The sequence below is a fragment of the Castanea sativa genome, chromosome 3 (genome assembly GCF_040712315.1).
Source record: "Castanea sativa cultivar Marrone di Chiusa Pesio chromosome 3, ASM4071231v1".
NCBI classification, from domain to species: Eukaryota; Viridiplantae; Streptophyta; class Magnoliopsida; order Fagales; family Fagaceae; genus Castanea; species Castanea sativa.
In genome coordinates, this window is record NC_134015.1 from 46561005 (window position 1) to 46585194 (window position 24190).

General features: G+C 33.2%; 1 protein-coding gene across 5 annotated transcripts; it reads left to right on the plus strand.

The window, feature by feature from the left end:
- Window positions 1-4976: 4976 nt before the first annotated feature.
- LOC142627049 (4-hydroxybenzoate polyprenyltransferase, mitochondrial-like) lies at window positions 4977-11503 on the plus strand. Of its 5 annotated transcripts, none has more exons than XR_012842748.1 (10): window positions 4977-5487; window positions 5581-5716; window positions 6924-7045; window positions 8061-8130; window positions 8258-8407; window positions 9541-9676; window positions 9839-9935; window positions 10088-10159; window positions 10370-10453; window positions 11052-11503. XR_012842748.1 is itself a non-coding variant. In XM_075800835.1 (9 exons), the coding sequence occupies exons 1-8, from the start codon at window positions 5063-5065 to the stop codon at window positions 10155-10157; spliced, it is 1206 nt and encodes a 401-aa protein (XP_075656950.1). In that variant the 5' UTR covers window positions 4977-5062; the 3' UTR covers window positions 10158-10159; window positions 11052-11503. The 5 variants fall into 5 exon arrangements, 1 of the variants encoding a protein (XP_075656950.1); XR_012842750.1 differs by having other exon boundaries at window positions 11071-11503; XR_012842747.1 differs by having other exon boundaries at window positions 4978-5487; window positions 10394-10453.
- The last annotated feature ends 12687 nt before the right edge of the window (window positions 11504-24190 follow it).

The window sequence follows — 24190 nt, forward strand, 5'->3', positions numbered from 1 at the left end:
AACTTTGTTCTTTGTAAAATTAGCTCAGCTGCCGGCCTCATAGTTTCATTTATTTCTCCCTAGCTATCATTCTTCGTCTGTCGTTGTGTCAGCAGTACAAGAGTACCTCCCAAATATTAAAATAGCAGTGTCAAAAAGGTTGATTTAGGAGTTTCTTTATTTACATGTCTTTTTACTTGCATCTATCCTGATGATTGTTACTTGGGTATTTGACCCCTCTTCAATGAAACAGTATTTAATATCAAATGATATAATGTTAGTGATATCAAAATTCTAACTAGTAAATAAAAAACATGCATTAGTGGGTATTTATTTTTACAAATATGTCTTTCATTGAGTTTTGATACGTAACGTAGTATCATTTTATATAAAATTTGAGCTACCTATTATTTTTTTCTTTCATACAGTTGTGCTATAATCATATGCAAGTGCACAACACAGCCAAAACCTACTTGATTCTAATGTCAAATTAAAGCTACATATATGGTATTGACGGACAAGCTAGATAAACCTAATGCAGATATTAGGATACGAAATGATATTAAAAATGCAAATAAGTTTTTAACATATGTGAGAATATCTAGATTGACCCCAGCAAAGCAAGGTAATGGATTAATTGTTATTTATCCTCAAAATTAGGAGTTTAACAAAGGACACAACCACAGTAATAATCACTACAGTCCAAAGCAATAAAAATTAAAATTAAAAAGAACATATGAAGCAATAAAAACTGGAATTAAAAAGAATATACTGATTCTGATGATGAAGTGGAAAACTTTAGAAAAACTCTTTTAAGAGAAAAAATACTCAGGCTAACCAATTCAGAAGCATACTCTACAACAACTTTCCAATTCAGAAGATTCAGTGGTTACCAAAAATTCATACAACAACAACAAAGCTTTGGTCTCAAAATTTTGGGTTGGTTATTGATCCTCAACAGATTAGTTAGGATTAGCCACATATATTTTTTCCTCCATTTTATTTAGTCTGAAGTCATACTTTTTTTTACTTCTTTAAATGATGTCTTTTTTTTTTTTCTTCTACTAATGTAATTTTTGGCCCTCTACATTTTTTTTTTCCCCTTAACTTGGTCACTCTTTCTTACAATGCATTAATCTTTCTCCTTGAAAATGGCCAAATCATCTCAAACATTAAGTCTTATAAAATTTTTCCTTTTAACTTACGCTCTGTTTTTTTCGATATAAAATATTTTCAAGAAAATATTTTTATTTTGTTTTAAGGTAAAACATTTGGTCAACAGTAAAATATTTTCAGTCAACTAAAACAACTAAGGCAAAAATTTGTAAAATGTTTTACACTTGAAATGTTAGTAAAATATTTTACATTTTCACTTTCTCAATCCACCCGATGCATCTGCCTCTCTCTCCCTCTCATGCTCTCTCAGTTTTGTACCCATAACCCAGTCCACCATTGATCCTTCTCTTCCACTAGCTCCACCTTCTTCAACACCACCTATAATCGGCTCTACCTTTTGCCGACGCCACCCAACACCAACTCAACCCTTTGCCAGCGCCACCCATCTCTGGCTCCACCTAAGTTCTTGTTATTCTTAAATGTTCATCGGCTCCACCGATTCTTGGCCATCTCCACCATCGTTGACTTATCCATAGGTTCTTAGTTTTGGGTTTTTTTTCTTCTTCTTCCTTTTACTGCTGTGTGGTTTATAGACCTTGGTTTTTGGATGATTTGTGGGTCATGGGTGTCTGGGTTTAACGGCGACGATAGATGGCTGGGATGGAGACGTGGGTCGACGTGTTGGTAGATTGCAGTTCTGTTTCATCTTTATAGGTTGTTTTTACGATGAATGGTGGTTGAACCCTTTTGATATGAGTTTTTGGCTTAGTGGGTTTTTGGGATTTCAATATGGGTTTGTGAGTTTTTTTTTTTGGCTTTCTTTTGGGTGGTTATGGAGTGGTTTGGTCAGATTTGTGGATTAATGCTCATATGTTGTGGATTGTTGGTGGTTTGTGCTCAAATTTGTGGTTTAACGGTCAAATTTTTAGGTGGTGGTTGTCTTTTTTCTCTCTTTCAGATCTGGTTATTGGGGTGGTTGGTGGTGGAATAATGATTTATGTTGGGTGGTGGTTTTTGCTCATTTGGGGTGGCTGGTGGTGGCTTGCATTTTCATTTATTTTGTCCTTCCAAACATTTGAAAATATTTTACAGTCAAATTTTTTACCAGTAAAATATTTTACATCAAAATAAACGAAGCATTAATATGCATTTTATTATCACACAAAACTCCCAATGACGAGCCACATTGGGCTGAAGGGGACCTTGGCCCCAAAATATTTGAAATACAATTAGTAGATAATATTAATATATGCATTGTTTTGACTAATTTAACAATTTACAAGGACTAGATATGTTTCTGGCCCTCAAATCACTTATATATATTCTAAAAAAAGAAATGCTACGTTGACAATAATTTCACAACATTTCATACTTGCCACTGTCACTGCCACTGCCACTGCCACGATACAAAACACATCTTAAAATAATCTGACTAGGAAAAGGGAATAAAAAAAATCAAATGAAATTCAAAACAAAATAAAAAGATTAAAGGAAGCAAAACAAAAGATAAAATGAAATTCAAAAACTCCATCATATTTCGGTGAAGAGGGAAGGTGTTTTGGAGGGAAAGGAAGGGGTTTTGGAGAAGAATGAATCTAGCTCTCACACACCGGAACTAGAGGCAGAGGTGGAGGCGGAGGCGGAGGCGGAGGCAGAGGCAGAGGGTAGAGGCGACATCGTCTCTCTGTAGTCGGCGGTGAGACCCACATCTAAACCTGTAGCCGCTAACACACGACTTCTTCTCCCTGTCGTCGCCCATTGTCGCTTCTCTATTTACTTCAAAATGGTGAGACCCACATCTCTCCACCTTTCTTAGATTTTTTTTTTTTTTTTTGTATTGGAATTACTGAGTTGTGATTATAATTGACATCTATGATATGGATCTAAGGGAGGTTCAGTGCAATTGTGATCTTTACAAAAAAATCAATTTCATTGGAATTTAACAATTTGGTTTGAGTTTAAGATTATAGAAAACAACGTAGGGAAGCTTAAAAAAAATTAATTTAACAATTTTGTTTGGTTTTCTAAGATTCACCCATTACCTGGTTTGGGTTTAATATAATCCCTTTTGTATTGTGGTTTGGAATTGGCTTAGGGCCCTCTAAGGACCAAATAGAAGTTAATGTTAGAAACCTAAAAGTTCCTAATGGGGATGAGTATGAATTGTAGGGGGATTGATGAGAATTGTAGGGAAATTGACTTAATTCGAGGTAGTCACCCTCCATAGAGAAAGAGAGAGATGTACTAATGCACTAAGAAATTAGTTTATTCTTCAATTCATATCTCATATTGGATTACAATCATGTATTTATAGGAGACTAGCTCTAATCTCATTGGCCCACATGGCCTTATCCTATTGTAACTATTATTCCCCATGTGCATTAATAATCTCAACATGTGCTAAATATGATTAACATTGATTCTATTATTCCCCATGTGTATTAATACTTCCAACATGTGTTAAATGTGATTAACATGCTTGCAATTGTAACTAACTAACTAACTAAATCTCAATACAAAAATTATTATCTATATGCTTATAGCATTCCTAGAGAGAAGCTTCGGTGAAAGAGAGAAGTTGATTGTTGAGGTGAGGCTGCCACCATGATGGTGGTGGCAAACGGCAAAGAAAGGTGGCTGTGGCTGAAGCTCCGGTTATGAAGGCTTGGCCGTTGTTGTTTTTTGAGTTCAGGTGAGAGAGCAGAAGAGAGGCGAGAGAGATGGAGGCTGGAAGGAAGCTTCTAGTTTCAGGGAAAAGAAGTGGGTTGGGCTGGGTTGAGCCTGATCCATTGTGTGAGGTCCGACTCGGTCCCTCAAGCCCAGATCCAGGTTGTAGTCAGCCTTGGTCCCGGACCAAAATCCATTAGGCCCATTCGTTCTTAAACTAGAGAGCTCTTAGGCCCAATTCGAGGCTTAGCAGCGTGCTCAGTACCTTGGACCAGATACAGATCTGAAACCTTTTTTTTAAAATAACTTAGAGCATCCACACCAGCTCAGTTAAAAATTTGTAAAATAAAAGAAAGTACAATTTTTACACATTTTATGCAAAAAAAACACCCACATCAGTGGGTGTATAAATAGTCAAAAATGTGGAAATCCATACACAAGCTACAGTATTGTGTAAATATACACGGCTACTGTAGCTCGTGTATGGATTATTTTATTTCTTTCCCGTTCGCTCCATTTTTCCTCTCTCTTCTCCATTCTCAACAAACTCAGTATCATCCATAGAGAAATTAACACAGATACTCAGTAACAAACTCAGACATACACTTGCTCCAAAAAAAAAAAAAAAAAAACACATAGATACACAAACACACCCACGATGCTTTGGTCGGCAGAGCTGCGAATCGAAGCTGGGATCGGTGGTGCTGGGGATCGGAGATCGGTGGTGCATGGATCGGAGATCGCGGCTGGGCTCGGCGTGGATCGGAGATCGTGGCTGGGCTTGGTGGTGCGTGGATCGGAGATCGCGGCTGGGCTCTGAGATCAGTGCTGTAGATCGGAGATCGGAGTTGGAAAATGGGTAGAGAGATGGGTAGAGAGAGAGAGAGAGAGAGAGAGAGAGAGAGATTGAAAGAGAAATGAAGAGAAGGAGAGAGAGAGAGAAAGAGAGAGAGAGAGATAAATTACCAAAAAATGAAGAGAAGGCACGCGGTAGTTGGAGAGAAATAATAAAAAAAAAGTGAGAAAATTATTATTTAATTAATAGAGGTGGTATAATAGATGAACTGATGTGAGTGATTTGTAAAAATAAATGTGTAAAATTTTAAAATGAGATTTTTTGTGTAAAATAGACGAAATTTTTATACGAGCTGACGTAGTTGCTCTTACCAATCACCCTCTACGTTTGGCAAAATTTTTGTATGCGCCAGGCGCGTGAGATACTCTCTCGTTTGTTTGCCAAACAACCTCCACCTGTTGAAATCCACTGATATAAGTCTGGGAGTGATGCAGAGGAACAAAAATGGCGTGGTATTTGGCGGGCGGAGCATTGCGTATGCGTAGGCTTCAGAAATCCTCTCTTTCTTCTTCTTCCTTCTATCTCGCTCGCTCCATCTTCAATCCCCTATCTTCTCCTCCTCCTCCTACTACTACTACTACCTTTTACCAAATCCCAATCCCTAACCCTAATTATTCCAACACCTTCACTCCCACCTCTGAAATATTCAAATGCGGTTGCGATTTTCGATTCTTTGCCCACATTTCAACAAGCAGCGTCGAGGAAAAGAACAATGATGATGGTGATCGATCCAAGGCGGCGGCGGCAGGGGCGGTGGTGTCTACTTCTTGGATTGACTTGTATTTGCCGAAACATGTTCAACCTTATGCTCATCTCGCTCGCCTCGATAAGCCCATTGGGACTTGGCTCCTTGCTTGGCCTTGTATGTGGTAAGTAACAAAAAAAAAAAAATGCTTGATTGCTTTCAATTCAATGAATTGGATAAATATGCATTCGTTTCATGTGTAATTGGTTCAGTTCAGGTCGATTAGCTTGGCGGCAATTCCAGGACATTTGCCTGATTTTAAGATGATGTTGCTGTTTGGTTGTGGATCTTTGCTTCTCAGGGGTGCTGGATGTACCATAAATGACCTCATCGATCGCGACATTGATACAAAGGTAGTATCATATGATGCAATTTTTTTCATTTTATGTTTGTGGTGGTTGGTTCTGAGCTTGAGCTTGAGCTTTAAGTATTGTCATTTTGTAAGCACATGTACAAGTAATGTAGAGAAAACCCACATAACATATAGACCAAAGAGAGAGCAATAGAGATAAAAAAAATCATCAGGGCTAGATAGCTAGCGAAATGACTGAAATACATAGGCACACTTTTATTATATGAAAGCACTAATTAGAATTAAATTTAGCCTTTTGGGGAATAAAAATTCCAGTCATCCAAAACAACACAACTGGAAGAGGGTTTCTTGGCATGAGATAGAGTGAATTCTTTCACCATTGGATGGCTTCCAGATGGTATCAATGGGTTCTTGGAATGAGAGTGAGTTTAACGGAGGGTTAAATGATCTTTTGAACTTGATCTTCGTTTTCCTAATTAATTTATAATTTTAATTTGTATGCATTCTATAGTCAGTAGTTGGCCTATGTTCATGTACCATTGATGCTACTTGATGTATACAGTATACCATAGCACTCAATTTCGTGAATCAACAAATATTTTCTCTAGGATGACTAGATCTTTGGGATGCCTTTGACTATGTTATCAATGGTTTTAATATCAATGACCTACCTTAAAAATTTTTAATACTTACCTAGTTGAAGTACTCGAGGTCTATTTAACATTGGAGTACTTGTAGAACTTGTGCTCTTTCATTACTTATTTATTTTTTTGTGCACGTGATTCAGTGCCTTGAAAATTCAAACCATATGATTGGATTTTAGAAAAATATTAGGTTTTGACATTTTATTTTAGGGTCCAGTTAATGGGTGTCCTAAGGAAATTTGTTAATAGACCATTTTAGGAAAATATTGAAACTTTTATGGGAAACATAAAAAGTTATTAAAAAATAAAAAAAATCAATTACTTTTTTCTTTTCCCATTAAAAGTTTCTAAATTTTTTTCCTAAATCAATGCACCTAGAGCATTTGTTAAAATTTCCCTTTATTTTATAGTTCTATAGTCCTCATTAATTTCATTTAGTTTTAAAGTTAAATTGCAGCATCAGACTCTCCCATCCATACAACTGTTCTTTATCTTTATATGATTGATAACAAAATGAAACCTAAGGATATTTTGATCTGAATCTTGATAGATCATTCTTCCTTCAACTAGAGCATTTTTATAAAATAACTCTCTGTAATGCAGGTGGAACGGACAAAGTTGCGACCAGTTGCAAGTGGTCTTTTGTCACCATTTCAAGGGCTTTGTCTTCTTGGGTTTCAGTTGCTTTTGGGTCTTGGGATTCTCCTTCAATTGAATGATTATAGGTTAGTGTTGTTTTAATCTGCCTTACTTGAGTTACTATGATGAATCACCAACTTTTGCAACATTTGTGACTATTTTGTTTTCTGAATTGAGAGCTATCAAGTCATCATTTGAGCAGGATCCCACAAAAACAATCAGTGAGATTTGTTGCTTCATTTCAACAAATGTTCCTAAAAATGAATTTATATTTTAACCTTTTAGACTTATCTCTGTAGAGTGACAATTGATAGCATAGTTAGGCAAGTCAAATTCAAAAGTTAGAACAAGATTTAACTTGGTTTACTAAGCATGTACAACCGGCCATACAAACTTTTAGCTTGCTTGCATGTAAATACTTTCTTTTTTGTTTTGTTAATGCATGTAAATACAATTTGATCTATGACATTAAATTTCTATTTCAACAATCTAATGTAGTTTTCTGACCATGTGAGCCATTAGTGTTCAGCACCATATGGGAGATAGGTTTGCACTACTAGTATTATACTTTGTTTTGGTAAGTTATAAATTTATTCAAAAGAGGAGATTGTTCAAATATATTGTGTGTGTACCAAACCACTCCCAAAAATTTACAATCTCAGATTCAATAAATCTAAGAATTCTAAAACAGAACATAGTTGAATGCACACCCCACAGTGTTTTCAATGGTGAACTATCAAATTCCAGAAAAAGGGTGTTCTCGTTGCATTTTGTGAAGGAAGAGAGCATTGATGCAATTTTAAAGCTTAAGCACTTTGTGAAATAAATCAAAATCATTGCAATGATAATTTACTCTGATCATTGATCTGGGTGGAAGCTAGCAATGAGTTTATAAGCTTTATAAACTGAATGATTTCAAGTTTGTTTTCAAGGTCTTGATTCTACTATTTTACTCTCTTTGTGAAACCTAGTTAAACAATGCTGCAAAGGGACAACAGTTTTGTTGTGTAATTTGTGAATTTTCTTCTTGTTTTCATTTTTCTTTTGCAAATTTTCTTTGTAAATCTAATCAAATTAATGTGGCTCATCTATTTCTTCCAGCCGCATTTTGGGGGCTTCATCCTTGTTGCTAGTATTCTCCTATCCTCTTATGAAGAGGTTTACATTTTGGGTAATGATGTTTACATGTCTGTTTCTGCTAACATATGCAAGAATAACTTTGTTTCTTTCTTTCATTTGATGATCAATTTCATGAAGTTTAACTAATATTCTGATTAAGTACAACTTTGTCACTGCAGCCTCAAGCCTATCTAGGTTTGACCTTTAACTGGGGTGCTCTGTTAGGCTGGGCTGCGGTTAAAGGAAGTCTGGATCCAGCTATAGTGCTTCCATTGTACATTTCTGGAGTATTTTGGACTCTTGTGTATGATACAATATATGCACATCAGGTACTATTATATATCTGTTCGAGGTTGTAATCTCATTTCCTTTTGCCTCATTCTCTGCAATTGCTCCATGTAACTGTATTGACTTGTAGGAGCCATTTAGAACAACATTTCTTAGGGCAAATTCTTTTCTCATGGTTTTTGTCAGTAGTAGTTTATTTTACTTTATGTTTTGCTCTTTTCTTTGACAGATAAATTGGTATCTTGGTTTTCCCTTAATCTCATCTAGGCTGAAGAAAGTGGACTATTTTAGTTTGCATATTTGCATAAGAGCTATTATTATTTTGATTTCATCTAGCATTCTGCACTTCCATATTTTTTATTATTAAAAAGTTTTTATGTATTGTTTTAAGGGGGTTCCATTGTTAGTTTTTGGTTAATGCATATGCACCTTTTTTGTTGCTCTGGTTGTATCTACTATAAATCCTCAGGTAATAATACTTTTAGTTATATAACCTTTAAACATTAGAAAGAGAAAGGCATTGAAAAAACTAGATTCTTTTTTTAGTTTTGAAAAAACTTGTTGGAATTTTAAATTTTTGGTTAAATAACGAATTTGGTCCTCCCAACTATTGGGTAAGGTTCAATTTGATCCCTCAACCATTGATTATTTCAAATTAGTCTCTCAGCTATTAATTGTGCCAATTTAATCCTCAAAATTTCAAAACTAAGTCAATTTCATCCTTGATTTTACTATCCTTTAAAATTTTAATGAATATAGTTAATGTGGAAAATGGAGCACAAGTTAAAAGGTTATTATAGAAAGTGTAAAAATTTTGAACTCCAATCAATTTCAACTATTATTTCATTAAAATTTAAACAGATAGGAGATCCAAGGATGAAATTGACTTGATTTTGAAAGTTGAGGGACTAAATTCAAAGAATTAATAGTTGAGGGACTAAATTTCTCTTTACCCAATAGTTGGAGGACCAAATTAATTATTAAATCTAAATTTTTTATTCATTGTTTTTTATCTTATGGTGTAATTTATTGGTAAGAAGAAACTTAATCTGTTGTGTCTTTCTTGATCAGAAATAATTATAATTTAAGGGTTTGTGGTTTCCAAGATCTGCTGGGTTGAGTAATAGCACTTCTCCTTGCTTTCTAATAAATAATGCTGTTAACATGCATTCAGGATAAAGAAGATGATTTGAAAGTGGGTGTTAAATCTACAGCTTTGAGATTTGGGGATTCGACTAAGGAGTGGATTAATGGGTTTGGAATAGCATCCATCAGTAGTCTTGCCCTCTGTGGATATAATGCTGGGATTGGTATGTGCTCTATTTTCTGTACCTGCAACTCTGTGTTAACAATTGGGCTTATAATGGATTTAATTTTGGGATTGGTATTTCTATTTTTCTGTATTTTCAATTTCCTTTTAAATGTACTGGTCTTATAGTCTTTTTTATTTTGGGGAAAAAATTGTGGAGCAGGGTGGCCATATTATGCATTTCTGACAGCTGCATCTGGACAATTAGCTTGGCAGATATGGACGGTTGACCTATCATCACGTGCTGATTGCAATAGGAAGTGCGTAATTTTATTTTAAGACAATTTACTTATAAAAATAATTAATAATGAGTCTCAATTTAGTTTGTTTTAAGAAGTTCTCTTTCTTCTTTGTTGATCTTTGACCACTACCAGCTCATCTTTTTTATTGAATTGTCTTTGCTTGTTTTCAGATTTGTTTCCAACAAGTGGTTTGGTGCTATTATTTTCAGTGGGATCTTATTTGGAAGAATTTCATCATAGTGGTATGGTTACCTTTTCTATAAAAGATGATACCTGATAAACTTCAAATCTAAGTCTTCCCTGCTCATGTCACCTTGATTACATGATGATTCCATTGATAAATATCCCATTTGGGCACTTGTGTATGCATCTCTGGGTTTTTTTTTTTTTGGCCTCATCCTCCATAAAACAGCACGGATGTTTGAATATGTTAAATTTCAAATGATTCACAGGGACACTGTATATTGGATTTGCAGGGAATGAAGGCTTCCGAATTGAATAAATGGTTGAACAGTTTAAGTTCATTTAAAACAATAGTAAGCTGCTCTCTCTCTCACCAAGACATGAATATACACTGAATTGATAGACTTGAATGGGTGTTCGTGGGTCAGTTCAGGTTGGTCGCATATTGACCCACTACAGACCGACGGGTATGGTGAAACCACCCACCCAATGGGATCATTGGGTTGGGTTGCATGTTAGAGAAAACCAATCTTGATTCTTGTTTGGATGGTGTTCAGAATTATCTTCCATTGAGATGCATGATTTAGGTGGACTTTTTAGTACAAAATTACTTGAGGTTTAAACCAGACCAGATGGTTCAACTGGGAACTAGGCCCTAAACCGGTCTGGTAAAAGCCAGGAACCGATCCCTTTTCAGGTTCTTCTACCATTCTTGTATTTAAAACCATGGTTTTTTTGTTTTTTTGTTTTTTTTTTGGGATGAGATTTCAAAGTAGTCAGTTTACAAGAAATTTGAAAATTTTAAACATTGTCGAATATTTGGACCACTTAGCTATGTCAAAGATGGAAGACAGTGCTGCAACGTACCTTCTGTTAGTACAAGTGATTGGCTCTGAGTCCATTATATTTCAGATTCATTATTGATTTTTTTTTTTTTTTTATTTGAATCAGCTGTGGGCTGCTTTTTCAGACATTTGTTGTTGATGATAAATGGTTGGGGGATGGATCTTTGGGAAAGTTTGGCGGAAAATTGAGAGAGAGAAGAGGAGTGGTATGTATGTAAAGCCCAATTGCTTTTAATTAGAAATTGGGGGAGATTCTAAAGTGGACCTTTTTAAAAGTCCAGCTTTGGAAATTTTGTGGTCATTGTAAAATTATATTTTAGAGAGTTGTATGGAATCTATGGATACTGTTGTAAGATTCATTTCTTTTCCTTTTTTTTATTTATTTATTTAATATCTTTTAGAGAGCTGTATGTGTACTGCTGTAAGATTCATTTTTATTGATACTGTATTTGTTTTTTGTTTTTTGTTTTTTTTTTCAGAGAGCTGTATGGATACTGATGTAAGATTCATTTTTATGAAGAAATGTAGATGGGATGAAAATGGTATACTTTAACATTATTTTTTCTAATATATGGTTAAAAGTAATGTGACTTGCCTTTAGGAGGGTTATCCCAATTCAACAACCCGGAATTTAAAAAAGTGCATACGTTTAGAATGTATCACTATGATTATAATAAAAATAAAAAGACTCACGAATGCTGTAGAAGTTGTCAAGGGCACACAATTATGTGAGGCACATTTGGTAGTCATCTCTTTTCTTCAAAGGTCACATTCTAATAAATTGCGGAAATTTGATCACCAGATTGAAGATTGTGGACTTGCAATACTAGAACCGACTCTATTTCTCTGGCGCAAGAAATTAATGTGGAAATGCAATTTACCGGTATTCGAGTTTAGATTTCCATAATAAATGTGTCCATCTATTTGTTGGTTATGGGTATAAATAAGGTTCATTGGATGGTGATTAGATTGATGACATCTAAAGGTTCCTTCTGGAGATTATATAATCAAATAACATTTTCCTAGGTTTGCATATTCTAGATTCTAGTCTCTGCCTAACATGTTTGAGCCGAAAATTTCTATCATCCAGTTCGAAAGTCTGGAAAATCATTCCCCCTCTTTTTGTTAGGGGAAGTGACCCAAATCTAATATTGTTTTAATGCAGCTTAAATAGTCCCATTCATTATAAATGTATTTTTATGAAAAATTTCACCTCTATATATTAAGAGGATTTAGAAAGTTAGTTATTGTCTTTCTTACTTTCAAAAATACCCCCAATTTAATTAACTTATCCTTATTCTTAAAATAAAAAAATGAGGTTAAAACTATAAATTGACAAAAATTAAAAACAAAAACTCTACCCATGTCTATAAAACTACCCCATGTTCTATAAAACTTCCCACTAGGAGCGGAGCCAGGAATTTTTGTTTGGGGGGGCCAAGTTGCAGCACTAATATATTTATCAAGACAACCCTCATATACATATATATATATATATACACACACGTTTTTTTATTTTATATACACACATATATACACACTTTTTTATTTGACAAGTTATATATATACACTCACCCAACCAAAAAAAAAAAAAAACTTAGTATTTTCAATCAGAGTTATATTTGATGACGATCTTTATAAAATAAAATTCTTTTTTTTTTTCCATTTTCATAGTGAAATTCTTAAAAAGTTTCATTTCAAATACAAATTATCAAATTTTATGCTAAAGTAAAAAATCTTTCAATTGAACTAATGAAAATTTCAAAAACATGCAACTAAAGACATTAAAATAAGTTAGGCTCCAAACATATTTAAAACTATCTTGCTCTAACCTATTATGTGTCAACTAAAGACACATATCATGTGTAGTTCTAGTGACAAGATTTTTTTAATGAATCGATGGCTTGTTAATCGCCACGTAATGGGTTAAAAAAGATAAATTCAAATATGTTTGATGCCAAACTTTATTAAATATTTAACAGATGTAAAAGCACATTTTACAATAAAAAATAGAATTTGTAAAAATAAAATTATATCTCTATAACTATTAGACCAATTATTTTTTTTAAGAGCATCATTGAACTAATTCAAATATTTGGGGGCTCTTATTTTTATAGACTAAACTTTGAAAATACTAAAATAATTATATATATATAATTTAAATTTTTTCAAAATTTTGATGGCCCCCCCAACCTTCAACACAGCTCCACCCCTGCTTCCCACTACTCCATCTACACAACCAAAACTACCCCATGTTCCTAAAAAAAAAAAAAAAACTACCCCAAATTCTAAAAAAAAAAAAAACCTATCCCAAGTTCCTTTTTTTTTTATAAAAAAAATATCTAAAAAAAAATAGTCACGTATGAAGCGCGTGTGATGAGGCTAATATATTTTAATGGTCTGTCTTATTCTGATAATTATATGTTGTTTTGTCATTTTTTCTCTTTTACATCTTATTTTTTAACATATCTAAATAAAGTGGAGCAGTAATTATTCCTCTTCCTTGGAAAGAAGGGTAATGGAAAGATATGCTTATGAATCACCCATTTCACTGGGTCAAAAAAGAAAGAAAGAAAGACACAAAGCAGGGTAAAAAGCGCATTTCATATTTGGGAAATGAATACAAATTGCATTACATATTTGACAGTTAAATAATTAAATGGTATGAGATACATAATTTACATGTGTACGTGAAATGATACACTAGTCAACCAATGATTGAATGTGTTACAATTGGAGATATGGTCATACTATTCGGGCAAAAGGGGCAGCCTAGTAACACTTGTACCTCTGCCACTGCAAGTTAATGGTGTAAAATCTGCTTCTTTTCGAAAACTACCACCACCAATTTTTGTTTCACAACTACCACCACACCGATCTCAGCCACTCTCTAAACCCAGATCAAAACTATGGAAGGTTGTGGAGAGGGGAGGAAACAAGGAGGGGCGAGCCAAAAGGGGAATTGGGGAGGGAGAGACAACGGTTTAAGACAGAGAGACCCACCGAGAGAGAAAGACATCGATCTGAGCTATAGAGAGAGAGAGCAAAGCACCGATCTGAGCTAAGAGCTTGAGGCATTTGGGTTTGGGTTTGAGACAAATCAAGAGATAAAGATAATGGGTCAGTCTAAGAAAAAAAAAAAGCACCACAACCAGTTGTGGTGGTGGCGGTGGCAATGAGCAAGGAGGTAGAGCTCGAAACTTTTGGCCATGAACGTGTTTTGGAAGAGAGAGATCTTCGTTTTTTGGAAGAGAGAGAGGAAGCTTTGAGTTTTGGAAGAGAGAGGAAGCTTGGAGAATGTTTTAGAAGGGTTGGGGGAATCGATTTTTGATAAGGAAGTTTTGGGTTGAAGTTTTTTCTGGGTTTGTGTTCATGTGATTGAATATTTTGGTTTTGTGTTCTTTCTTGTTCATGTTTAAGATGAGACCAGATCTAAATTCATGTGTATTTTAGGTTCTAATTTTGTTTTGTTTTGTTTTTTCATTTTTGATTTTGTTAAAATAGATAAATTAATTTTCAAAATCAAAAGTTGACGTGGATGCTTATGTGTCTTTTTTAATCACTATTTTATGCTGACTTGGCATTTTTAATATTATTTTATTAGCCGCGTCAGCATTTAATGTGTCACAGTGCACTCTATTTGCCATATCAACAATTTCTGTTAAGTAAGTAACGGTAAGGACCAAAATGGAACGCGTTAATTGATTTAGAAACTAAAAGTGGTGAAATAAAAATGTAGGACCAAAATAAAAAAGATGCAAAATGTAAGAACTAAAAGTGCATTTGCACATTTTTTTTTCGATAACAACACCCTCAGTTTTTAAAATAAAGCCCAATCCCTGTCAATGCTTAGCCTAAGCCCTTATACTTCAGATTTAAACTCCTCCTTTTTAAATAAACTTTCGGCCCACACACTTTAAATAAAAAGGGTCCACTAGCATGCCATAATATTGTCCATTTTTGCATTTTAGTCCTTACTTTCTCATATTTGCGTTATGCCATCATGCTTTGTCATATTTTCCTTTTGGTCCATAAACTTGTCATATTTGCATTTTAACTCGAAATTTTCCTACATTCATATTTTGACCCCGAATTTTCTCTAAAATTTCATTTTGACCAAACACTTTTTGATATTCATTTTTTGACCCCGAGTTTTTTCCCCAAAATTGCATTGACCCAAAAATTCTCAAATTTTTATTTTGGACCTCAAATATTTCTAAAATTGCAACAAAGCCCGCCAACTTTTCAAAAATTACAAAGAGGCCCCTCAACCCTTGGAAAGTTGTTTGAAAGCACTTAAACAACTTCCAAGGTCTTTTAATCATCTTTAAATCCACATTTTTGCTTGCCTTTGTTTAAGATAATTGCTTGGAAACTTGTTTGATGTTTATACTTGTAGCTTTGTGTTTACCTTTTGAAGATTAAGAGCATCCACATTGGTGGAGCCATAAATTTAGCAATTTGGCACCACAAATAACTACTTTATCTATTTTACCTTCTTACTTTACAAAACACCCAACATCAGTTGTTTTATTTTAGCTTTCAACATAATAAAATAATATAAACAACACAATATAATAATATATTTACTATAATAAAATAATATATTTACTATAGTAAACAACAATCACAACTACCGCCATCGCAATCGCCACCACCATTGCCACCACAACTGCCGTCACCGCCACTGCAACCGCTACATAATAGTAAATAATTTGAACACACTACTGAAATTATTTTTTTTCTCTTTCTCAAATTTTTTTTTTCTCACCAATATTAGCTAGTAATAACCTACCACTTAAGATTTGTTGTGAAATATTGAGGTAACATTTCTTAATTTTAATTTCTTATTGTTCTTTATTTGATTTTTCCCTTTATCTCTTTATTTGTTTTAATCCATACACATTTCTTTCTTTTCTTTTTTCCTCTTTCTTTTCTCCTCCACACCCGTATACTTCCTCTTCACTCTATCTTCATTTTCATTTTTGTTTTTCTACTTTAACTCTCTCTTTCTCTCTCTCTCTCTCACACACACATAGAGATCAGCGGATAACAAAGGCTACAGAGAGTTAGCCTTTTAAATCGACATTCACGAATTCCACCACGTCCTCTCCACCACCACTCATCCTCCCCCTACCGTGGCTCAAATGAGTCAGATCTGCTGTCTTTTCTTTTTATTTTTTATTTTTTTATTGTTTTGATTTGATTAGTTTTAAGATTGTAATTTAAGTTTGTGTTTTGATTGTGATTGAGTTTAGATAGAGATGTTTCAGAGAGAAAAGATCTAGAATGGTTGAGTGGAGGAAGAAAGAAAAAAATGAAAGGGAGAAGAGAGATCGATGAGGTTGGCGCTGGGTAGGTGAGATCGATGAATGAGGCGAGGTGGAGGAGGAGAAAAAATTTGAGTGTAGGACACAAAGAGTGGAGAAGTGAAGAGTGAGGAGAGAGGAGCAATGGATAGAAATGAGAAAGAAGTAGAAAAAGAAAAGAAAAGAAAAGAAAATATTAAAATATTCAGACTAGTGTGAACGCAACATTTTTTTTAATACCTTTAAGCTATAGTGCACAGTCATCTTTGGCTGTGCACTGTAGCTGAGAAGTCAAAATTTTTGGTTTTAACTCCACCAATTCAGTCTCAGTCTTGTAATTGGTGGTGCTAAATATAGCAATATGGCTTTTTAGTACCATCAATAATAATGCTCTCACATGCTATGCTTGAGTGCTTTTTGCTTTGATATTTTGACCCCACGTTTTCCCCAAAATCGCATTTTGACTCAAAAATTTATCATATTCATGTTTTGACCTTGGTTTTTCCTATAATTGCATTTTGACCCAAAAATTCCATTTTGGCCACAAATCTTTCTAAAATTGCAACAAAGCCCTCCAACTTTTCAAAACTTACGAAAAGGCCCTTAACCCTTGGAAAGTTATTTGAAATAATTCAAACAACTTCCAAGTAGGGATGGTAATTGGGCAGGGCGGGTTCAAAGGCCGAGCTCTTCGCCCCCCCCCCCCCCCCCAGCATGGTTTTGTCTTACCCTATTATCGCCCAGCCTTGCATGATGGGGAAAATTCTCCAGTTGTTACTACTCCTTAGGATGCTGAGTGTTTTGCAAATGAAAGAGCATTGTTAAATCAATTCATTGATCATTACGATACTAAGATTGTGTTTCTGGCAAGGATGAGCCGGAGTTGCCTAGCAAACATCCAAAAAATGAATGAGAGGATGCATGAAGATGCAAAATACGAATTTCTTGTTTCAATCTCTTAATTCAAATGGTGTGCTATAATAGCTTCTTATCCCAGAGAACTAAACCAAATAATTTTGGAGATGACAAATTTCATTGATGCAAACCTCATAATCAATGTGCACAAACTTTTCCCACCCACGAAAATTAAGTGGTATGCTCCAAGTTTTGATTTGTTTCGAGAGATTGATTTAATTTCTTATTCTGTTACAACTTACAAGTAGTTCATTTATAGCAATTCATTTATTTTCTAACTTTTTGTTATCTCTACAGTACAAGAAAATAGCCTTATTGCATCAAAAAAATTTGTTGCAATAAGTTTCATTTTGTTGCAATAAACCTCTATCGCAACAAAAATTTCTATTGCCCATTGATGCGATAAAGTCTGTGGCAATATAATATATACTCTAATGGATTAAAAATATAGTAATTAGAGTAATCATTACTATGCTCAGATTGTAACTTTCTATATTTGATTTATGTATAATTGTACAATTTCCATATATTTTCTATCAAAAAATTACAGTTAATTATAATTGTACAAAATTAGCTATCGCAATATTTCCAAGGCCATATAAGCTACAATTTCCTTCTTATAAAGATTTGAAGAAGGCTGAAATGAGGTATGTTATTTTTACCAAATGATAAGTTAACTATCTTACTACACACCAGCTTGCTTGCAACTTCAAATAGGTATTTTGCTGTTCTTTTTCTCACCAATTGTTTTGTGTCCAACATTATCTTTTCGGTATCCAATTATGTATTATTATCTAATGGGATGGTTTCATTTACTCAAAATGTTGCCATTGCTCATCTAGATCATCTTGTATGATATGATTATTTCTATGAGTTATTTTAAAATTTTGAAAACTAACAAAAATAATGTATACAAATAATGAGGTAGCAAGTATATATAAATAAAAGTTATGAAAAGATGTTACTCAATCAATCGAAATTTGAGACTAATAGCTTCCGCAGTTCTACATTTCCACTCCAATATGAAGAAATTGATTTTAGGTTGAAATAAAATATGAGATTGTGACTAACTATAACTGAAAATAAATGTTTTTACGAAAATTTTGTAACACTTGTTGTTATCACAATATTTTCACAATTGTTGAGGTCTTAGTTTCTTATAGATCTAATAAAAAAAAAAAGCTAAGTCCACAACATTTTCAAATTAATTTCACAATAAATCATAGGTGGTAAGTTACTATTGATGGATAAAAAAGTGATATTAGTGGTGGGTCTATTTTAAAATCAGTAACAACTTGCCAACTAGAATTTGTTATGAAAATATTATGGAGATAACATTTTTATAAAATAAATAATAAAATATTTGACTGAAACTTACCATGGCTGAAAATAAAGGTATTGTGAAAATATTGTAACATTTTGTTGTGTTCTTAGACTTTTTTTTTTGGGTTAGTCAAATTTGGTTAGCCAAAATTCACTATTTTACACACAATTTTCTTTTATTGGTTTTTTGTTTGTTGCTTTTTTTTAATGCATAATTTAAAGCGTTTGTCCCAATTAAAAACCAATAATAATTTACTACCTATGATTTGTTGTCAAAATGTTGTGGACGTAGAATTCCTCAAAAATAAAATAATAAAATATCATAATAAGGCCCCCCATAGCTAAAATAAAGGTATTGAGAAAATATCGTGACGTTTATTGTATTACTGACTTTTTTTTTTTTTTTTTAGCTAATTTGTTGAACCAAAATTCATAGTTTTACAATTTTACAAACAATTTTCTTGGGTTGACTTTTTTTTAACACATTGTTCAAAGTATATATATATAGTTTTACCAACAAAAAAAGAAAGGTAAAAAGTACTTTTCTACTCTATGTTTGGGGTAGTTTCATTCCCCCCTCCCCCTCCCCTCAACTTTAAAGTTGAAAATTTTCCTCATTTATATTTTGTAGACAAGCATATAATCTCCGCAATTACTCTCTTAGTTAAACTCTAACAAAATCTTATGGTTCCTCGAATATTTCATTGTGCAATATCTAAAATACCTTACTAAATTTTAATGTCCCAAAAAATATCCTCTAGTATTTTGAGCTTATGTGTTAGTCATACTTAGAAAGTAAAAATTTGTGATGTATGGTATTCTATTTGTTTCCTAGAGAACACTAATTTATTAGAGGATTAAATCTTGATTTATAATTTAATTTAATAGAAACTTCAATGACATCTATCTTTTGTTATGTTGTTCTTTTTTTTATTTTCTTACTTTCTTTAGAAAGTGTTCATTAAAAATTAAGTAAGCTAAATGTCGTAGTTAAGCTCATAAAATAAGATGATAATGGAGAAAGTATGTGTAAGGTCACAATTTGTGCACGAACCAAATCGTATCAAGGGAATAGGCCCAAAAAGCCCAATACAATGAAATTTATAGAGAGTGGACTTGAAACCTAGGTTCTATGGATGTTGGACAATAAAAATGATGGGCTAGATCCCCAATTCACATGCAACAAACTGCTTATGTAACAGAAATTCTCCTCGGACGTATGCCGATGACAGTTTATATTGCTTTCCTTGTTCTAAAGATAGATTACAATTGAGGGTGGTGTGTACAGTATTTTTCTCTTTCTTCCTTGATCCCCCTTCCTTGAATACATTTCTCTTCCTTTTATATCATCTTTTTCACTTTCATCCATCCTCCATGTATGAATTAGATCACTGATCCAGATACTTGTCCCATCCACCGCCCTCTTGAAGTCTTCCAACAATAGTTGTAAGGCTGATCCCCACTATTCAGATGTTATTTCCTCATTAATGCGGCCAGAGGAGTAGGTACTGAGTTTTTAATGCGGTGGTAGCAGCTTTTTTTAAGATATTTCTCATTCATTCTTCCTTACTGTGCCCTTGTGGAACACATCTCCATTTACCAGACCTGCTAGAATCTCCTTCTAAACATCATGGTGTACCATATGATCTTCATTTCATTTAGCCGAGGAGATGTACCTCCTCGGACTATTTCCATCAGCCTCTTTTGCAACAGCGTGCTTGTGGGCTTTTAAATTAGGTACCGTTACTACTACTAAACCCTCCTTGTACAAATTATTACCCTCGAATTAGGCCCAAGACCCAAAAACATGCCTTGGACCTTTTGTCCTCACAGTATGAATAACAAAATATTTATTGCAAATAGTTGTAGGTATTTAATTTGATGAAAAGTGTCAATTCTAGCATATGTCATCATTTATTGCAAAAATTTATTTATTGTGACAATGTCTTATCAAAACTTAATTGTTTATTGTTAGAAGATGACAACATTTGTTATTATTCTTAGTAAAAATTTTTCGTGAGTAGATACTATCTTTAATAAATAGGTTATAAGAAATTAATATAGTAAATAAATAGTCATATGTTAAATAACAATTCCAAATTTAAGTACATAATTTTATACTACTTTGTAAAAATTTCTATTTTAAAATCTCTCACTCAAGATGCAGCACATGCCTTGCACGTATGAACCTTATTAGTTCTAAAAAGTGAGATGTTGAAAACTTATTTAGAACGTGGTCCGAACAAAAAAGTTTCAGATCGGTATCTGGTCCAAGGGTCCGAACCTGCGGCTAAGCCTCATATTAACCTCAGATTGGGCCTAAGGGCTCTCTAGTTTATGAGCGAATGAGCCTAATGGATAAATAATTTCTTATTGCCAGTCCATCCTAATACATCAAAAGTTCCACAAGTTCACAAATCCGACAATTCAACATTACCATATTTGATATTTTTATGTTTCTTTATTTATTATTATTTTTTAATAAAGGGTCTATGTATCTGATTTAATTATTATTCAAACATTTAATTGAACAAATAAAATTAACCATTGCACACTCTTGGTGAAATAGTCGCTCTACAAGTATAAATATTTGGGGGATGTAGGGGGCAATGGCAAAAATTCAAGTTTCTAAGAGTGAATTTTACATACATATATACTTAGATTAAACTAGAGTAGAATTCTATCTATCTAAATAATAATAATAATAATAATAATAATAAATTTTTAGTATGGAAGGGTCTATGTATACATTAATTAATTCATTGAACTATTATTTTAATATTTAATTGAAAAATAAAATTTATAGTATGGAAAGAAAGACATTTTAATTTTTTTTTTATTAAAGAAGCAAAGAAAATTGATTCAGCACAAGGTGCACAAGGGCCCCATTTGCTCCGGATGCTAGTATGCAACAAATACTAAGGGTCTGTTTGAATACTGTTTATTTGGTTGAAAACTGAAAACGTTGTAGCAAAATAATTTTTAAATGTGTGAATAGTGTCGTTGACCCATTTTTAATGAAAAAATTGTTGAAAAAAGAGGTTTGTGAGTTCCGTGAACAGTGCATGGGATTCACTGGTGTGACATAGAGCCACAAAAACACGCTTCTCAAAAAAAAAAAGTTGCAACACAGACGCAATCCAAACGCGTACTAAGTGCCTCACTAAGCTAGACACACACACACAAGAACTGGTTTTGTCATATTATGCTACAACCTAATATATTTAGTACTAGTACATACCAATACTAATAACTTTGAGGGTCAGTAAAATTACGAATGCACTCTTTCTTTAATGTTTCTTATATTACTTAGCTACTCTTGACAAACACTCACGGAGCAAATGCACTCCTTAATTGGAGTTAATCTTTGATTGAGACCACCAAACCATGCCATTGAAGAATTCTCCACACTCGAGAATTCTAGCAAGCCATCATCTAATCCTCATGACCAATTAAACACATATATGATATATGACTAAAAGAGCATTTAGAGGTCCCCTCTCTCCTACATGGGTATAAAGATTACGTTAAAAATGAAATATCAGAAAATCAAAGGCATATATTGTATTAAAGTAAAAAATAACTAACATGTTATAATGCACGTACCTCAATCTACAATATTGTTGATTATAAGAATAAATTAAATAAAAAAAAAAAAACAATCGACAGAATTGAATTGTTTTGTTTTGCAGGAATGGTTTATATGCTAAGTATGTAACAAACTTCTCTAATAATAACACATCCATCATCCCACTTTAAATCAAACAAACCCTCATTATATTCTAGTAAAACCATAACACATGTTTTTGTTTCTAGGATAAACTTTATTAACCTACCATTTAGTGTTTTTAGTTGAATTCATATTATATTTAAGTTACTTTTACATGATTTTCCATTTTAATGCATCACTTCTCTCTCAATAAATTATTATTTGGTAAAATTACTTGTGTTCAAGAATTAAGCTTTTACTTCATTACATGTAAATGTGCAATTTATAATTTTTTATTTTAGATTAAAATGCTTTTTATTTGACAAATTACCAAATACAAATGCTTGAATTTCAAATTCTTTAACCGTATCTAGCACCACAACTTACCTCTTTTTCCCGCTTAAAACATATAGCTCATGTCCTATAAATATGAGTAGTGGCCGCTACCCACACACAAAAACAAAATCCATAGCCAAATAACTCAAAAAAATGGTGCCTAAGAGTGTGGAAATGTTGAAAAGGAACATTCATTGGATTTATAATGAAATCAATAAGTTGATCGTTGATGCACCCCATGCAGTTGAAGATGAAGATGAAGCTGTATCTGTAGCGCTTCAAGCTCGTATTGGTAAGTTTTATAGTTTTCTTCTTTTCTCATTTTTTATATACTAAATTGTTTTCTTTTTAAGTTTTTAGCTCAATGTCCATTGGGAGACAATACTGAGCAGATGGAGCAATATCTCCAAGAAATTCGTGAAACAATTGGTAAGTTTCTTTAACATTTTTTGATTTAAATTTCTCTTTTTATTGGTTGTTACAAGTAGTTCATTTGATTATAGTAATTAATTTATTTTATAATCTTTTTTATCTCCATTCTGCGAATAGTAACAATTGGAGAACGGAGATAAAAAAGATTATAAAATAAATTAACTACTAAAATTAAATGAACTACTTGTAACAACTGATAAAAAAAAAAAATTAAATAAAAAAATGGTAAAGAAACTTACCAATTGTTTCACGAATTTCTTGAAGATATTGGTCCATCTACTCAGTATTGTCCCCTAGTGGACATTGAGCTAAAAATTTAAAAAGAAAAACAATTTAGTAAATAAAAAACGAGAAAAGAAGAAAACTATAAAACTTACCAACACGAGCTCGAAGCGCTACAGGTACTACTTCATCTTCATCTTCATCTTCATCTTTAAATGCATGGGGTGCATCAACTATCAACTTATTGATTTCATTAAAAATATAATGAATGTTCCTTTTCAACATTCCCACACTCTTAGGCACCATTTTTTTGAGTTGTTTGGCTATGGATTTTGCTTTTGTGTGTGAGTAGTGGCCACTGCTCATATTTATAGGACATGAGCTATAGGTTTTAAGCCGAAAAAGAGGTGAGGTGTGTTACTAGATACAGTTAAAGGATTTGAAAATCAAGCAACGAAGTAAGAGTGGGTAGTTGCAATAGAGGTTTGTTCCAACAATAAATTTCTTTGCGATAGGTCATAATATTGCAATAAGAGTGGTGTAATAATTTGATCATACTATATGTGTTTACAAATTTGAAAATGGCATGATAGTGTGATTGATATAGGTAAGCAAGTTTTATGCTTGCTAAAAAAAATACAAACATCATTTTGGTAAATAAAAATATCATTCAATAATTGTTTTTAAAAGTATATTTTATTAGATAGTAGCATTTTTTTTTCCATTTATATGGACTAATAAACATGGTATCACCCTACGGGTGTCAATGTTGGACCCAACCCGTGAACAAGACACGAACCCGACATGGGTTTTTGCGGGTTAAGGTTAGGTCTTAGTAGAATTTGGTCATAAACGGGTTAACTCGAAAGCAACACGATAAGGAACGAGTCATAAGAGGGTCAACCCGCATGACCCGTAATAGACACGTTTGACACGCCAATTTATTTGTGTCAACCTAAAATGACCCATTTAACACAACCCGTTTAACTTGTATAATAA

Bases quoted from the DNA above. Each gene is read 5' to 3' on its own strand.
- LOC142627049 (XM_075800835.1), top strand. From the start codon at position 5,063: ATGGCGTGGTATTTGGCGGGCGGAGCATTGCGTATGCGTAGGCTTCAG. The intron at 8,408-9,540 runs GTACTATTATAT...ACATGCATTCAG, and splicing joins ATACAATATATGCACATCAG to GATAAAGAAGATGATTTGAA. The intron at 9,677-9,838 runs GTATGTGCTCTA...ATTGTGGAGCAG, and splicing joins TGGATATAATGCTGGGATTG to GGTGGCCATATTATGCATTT.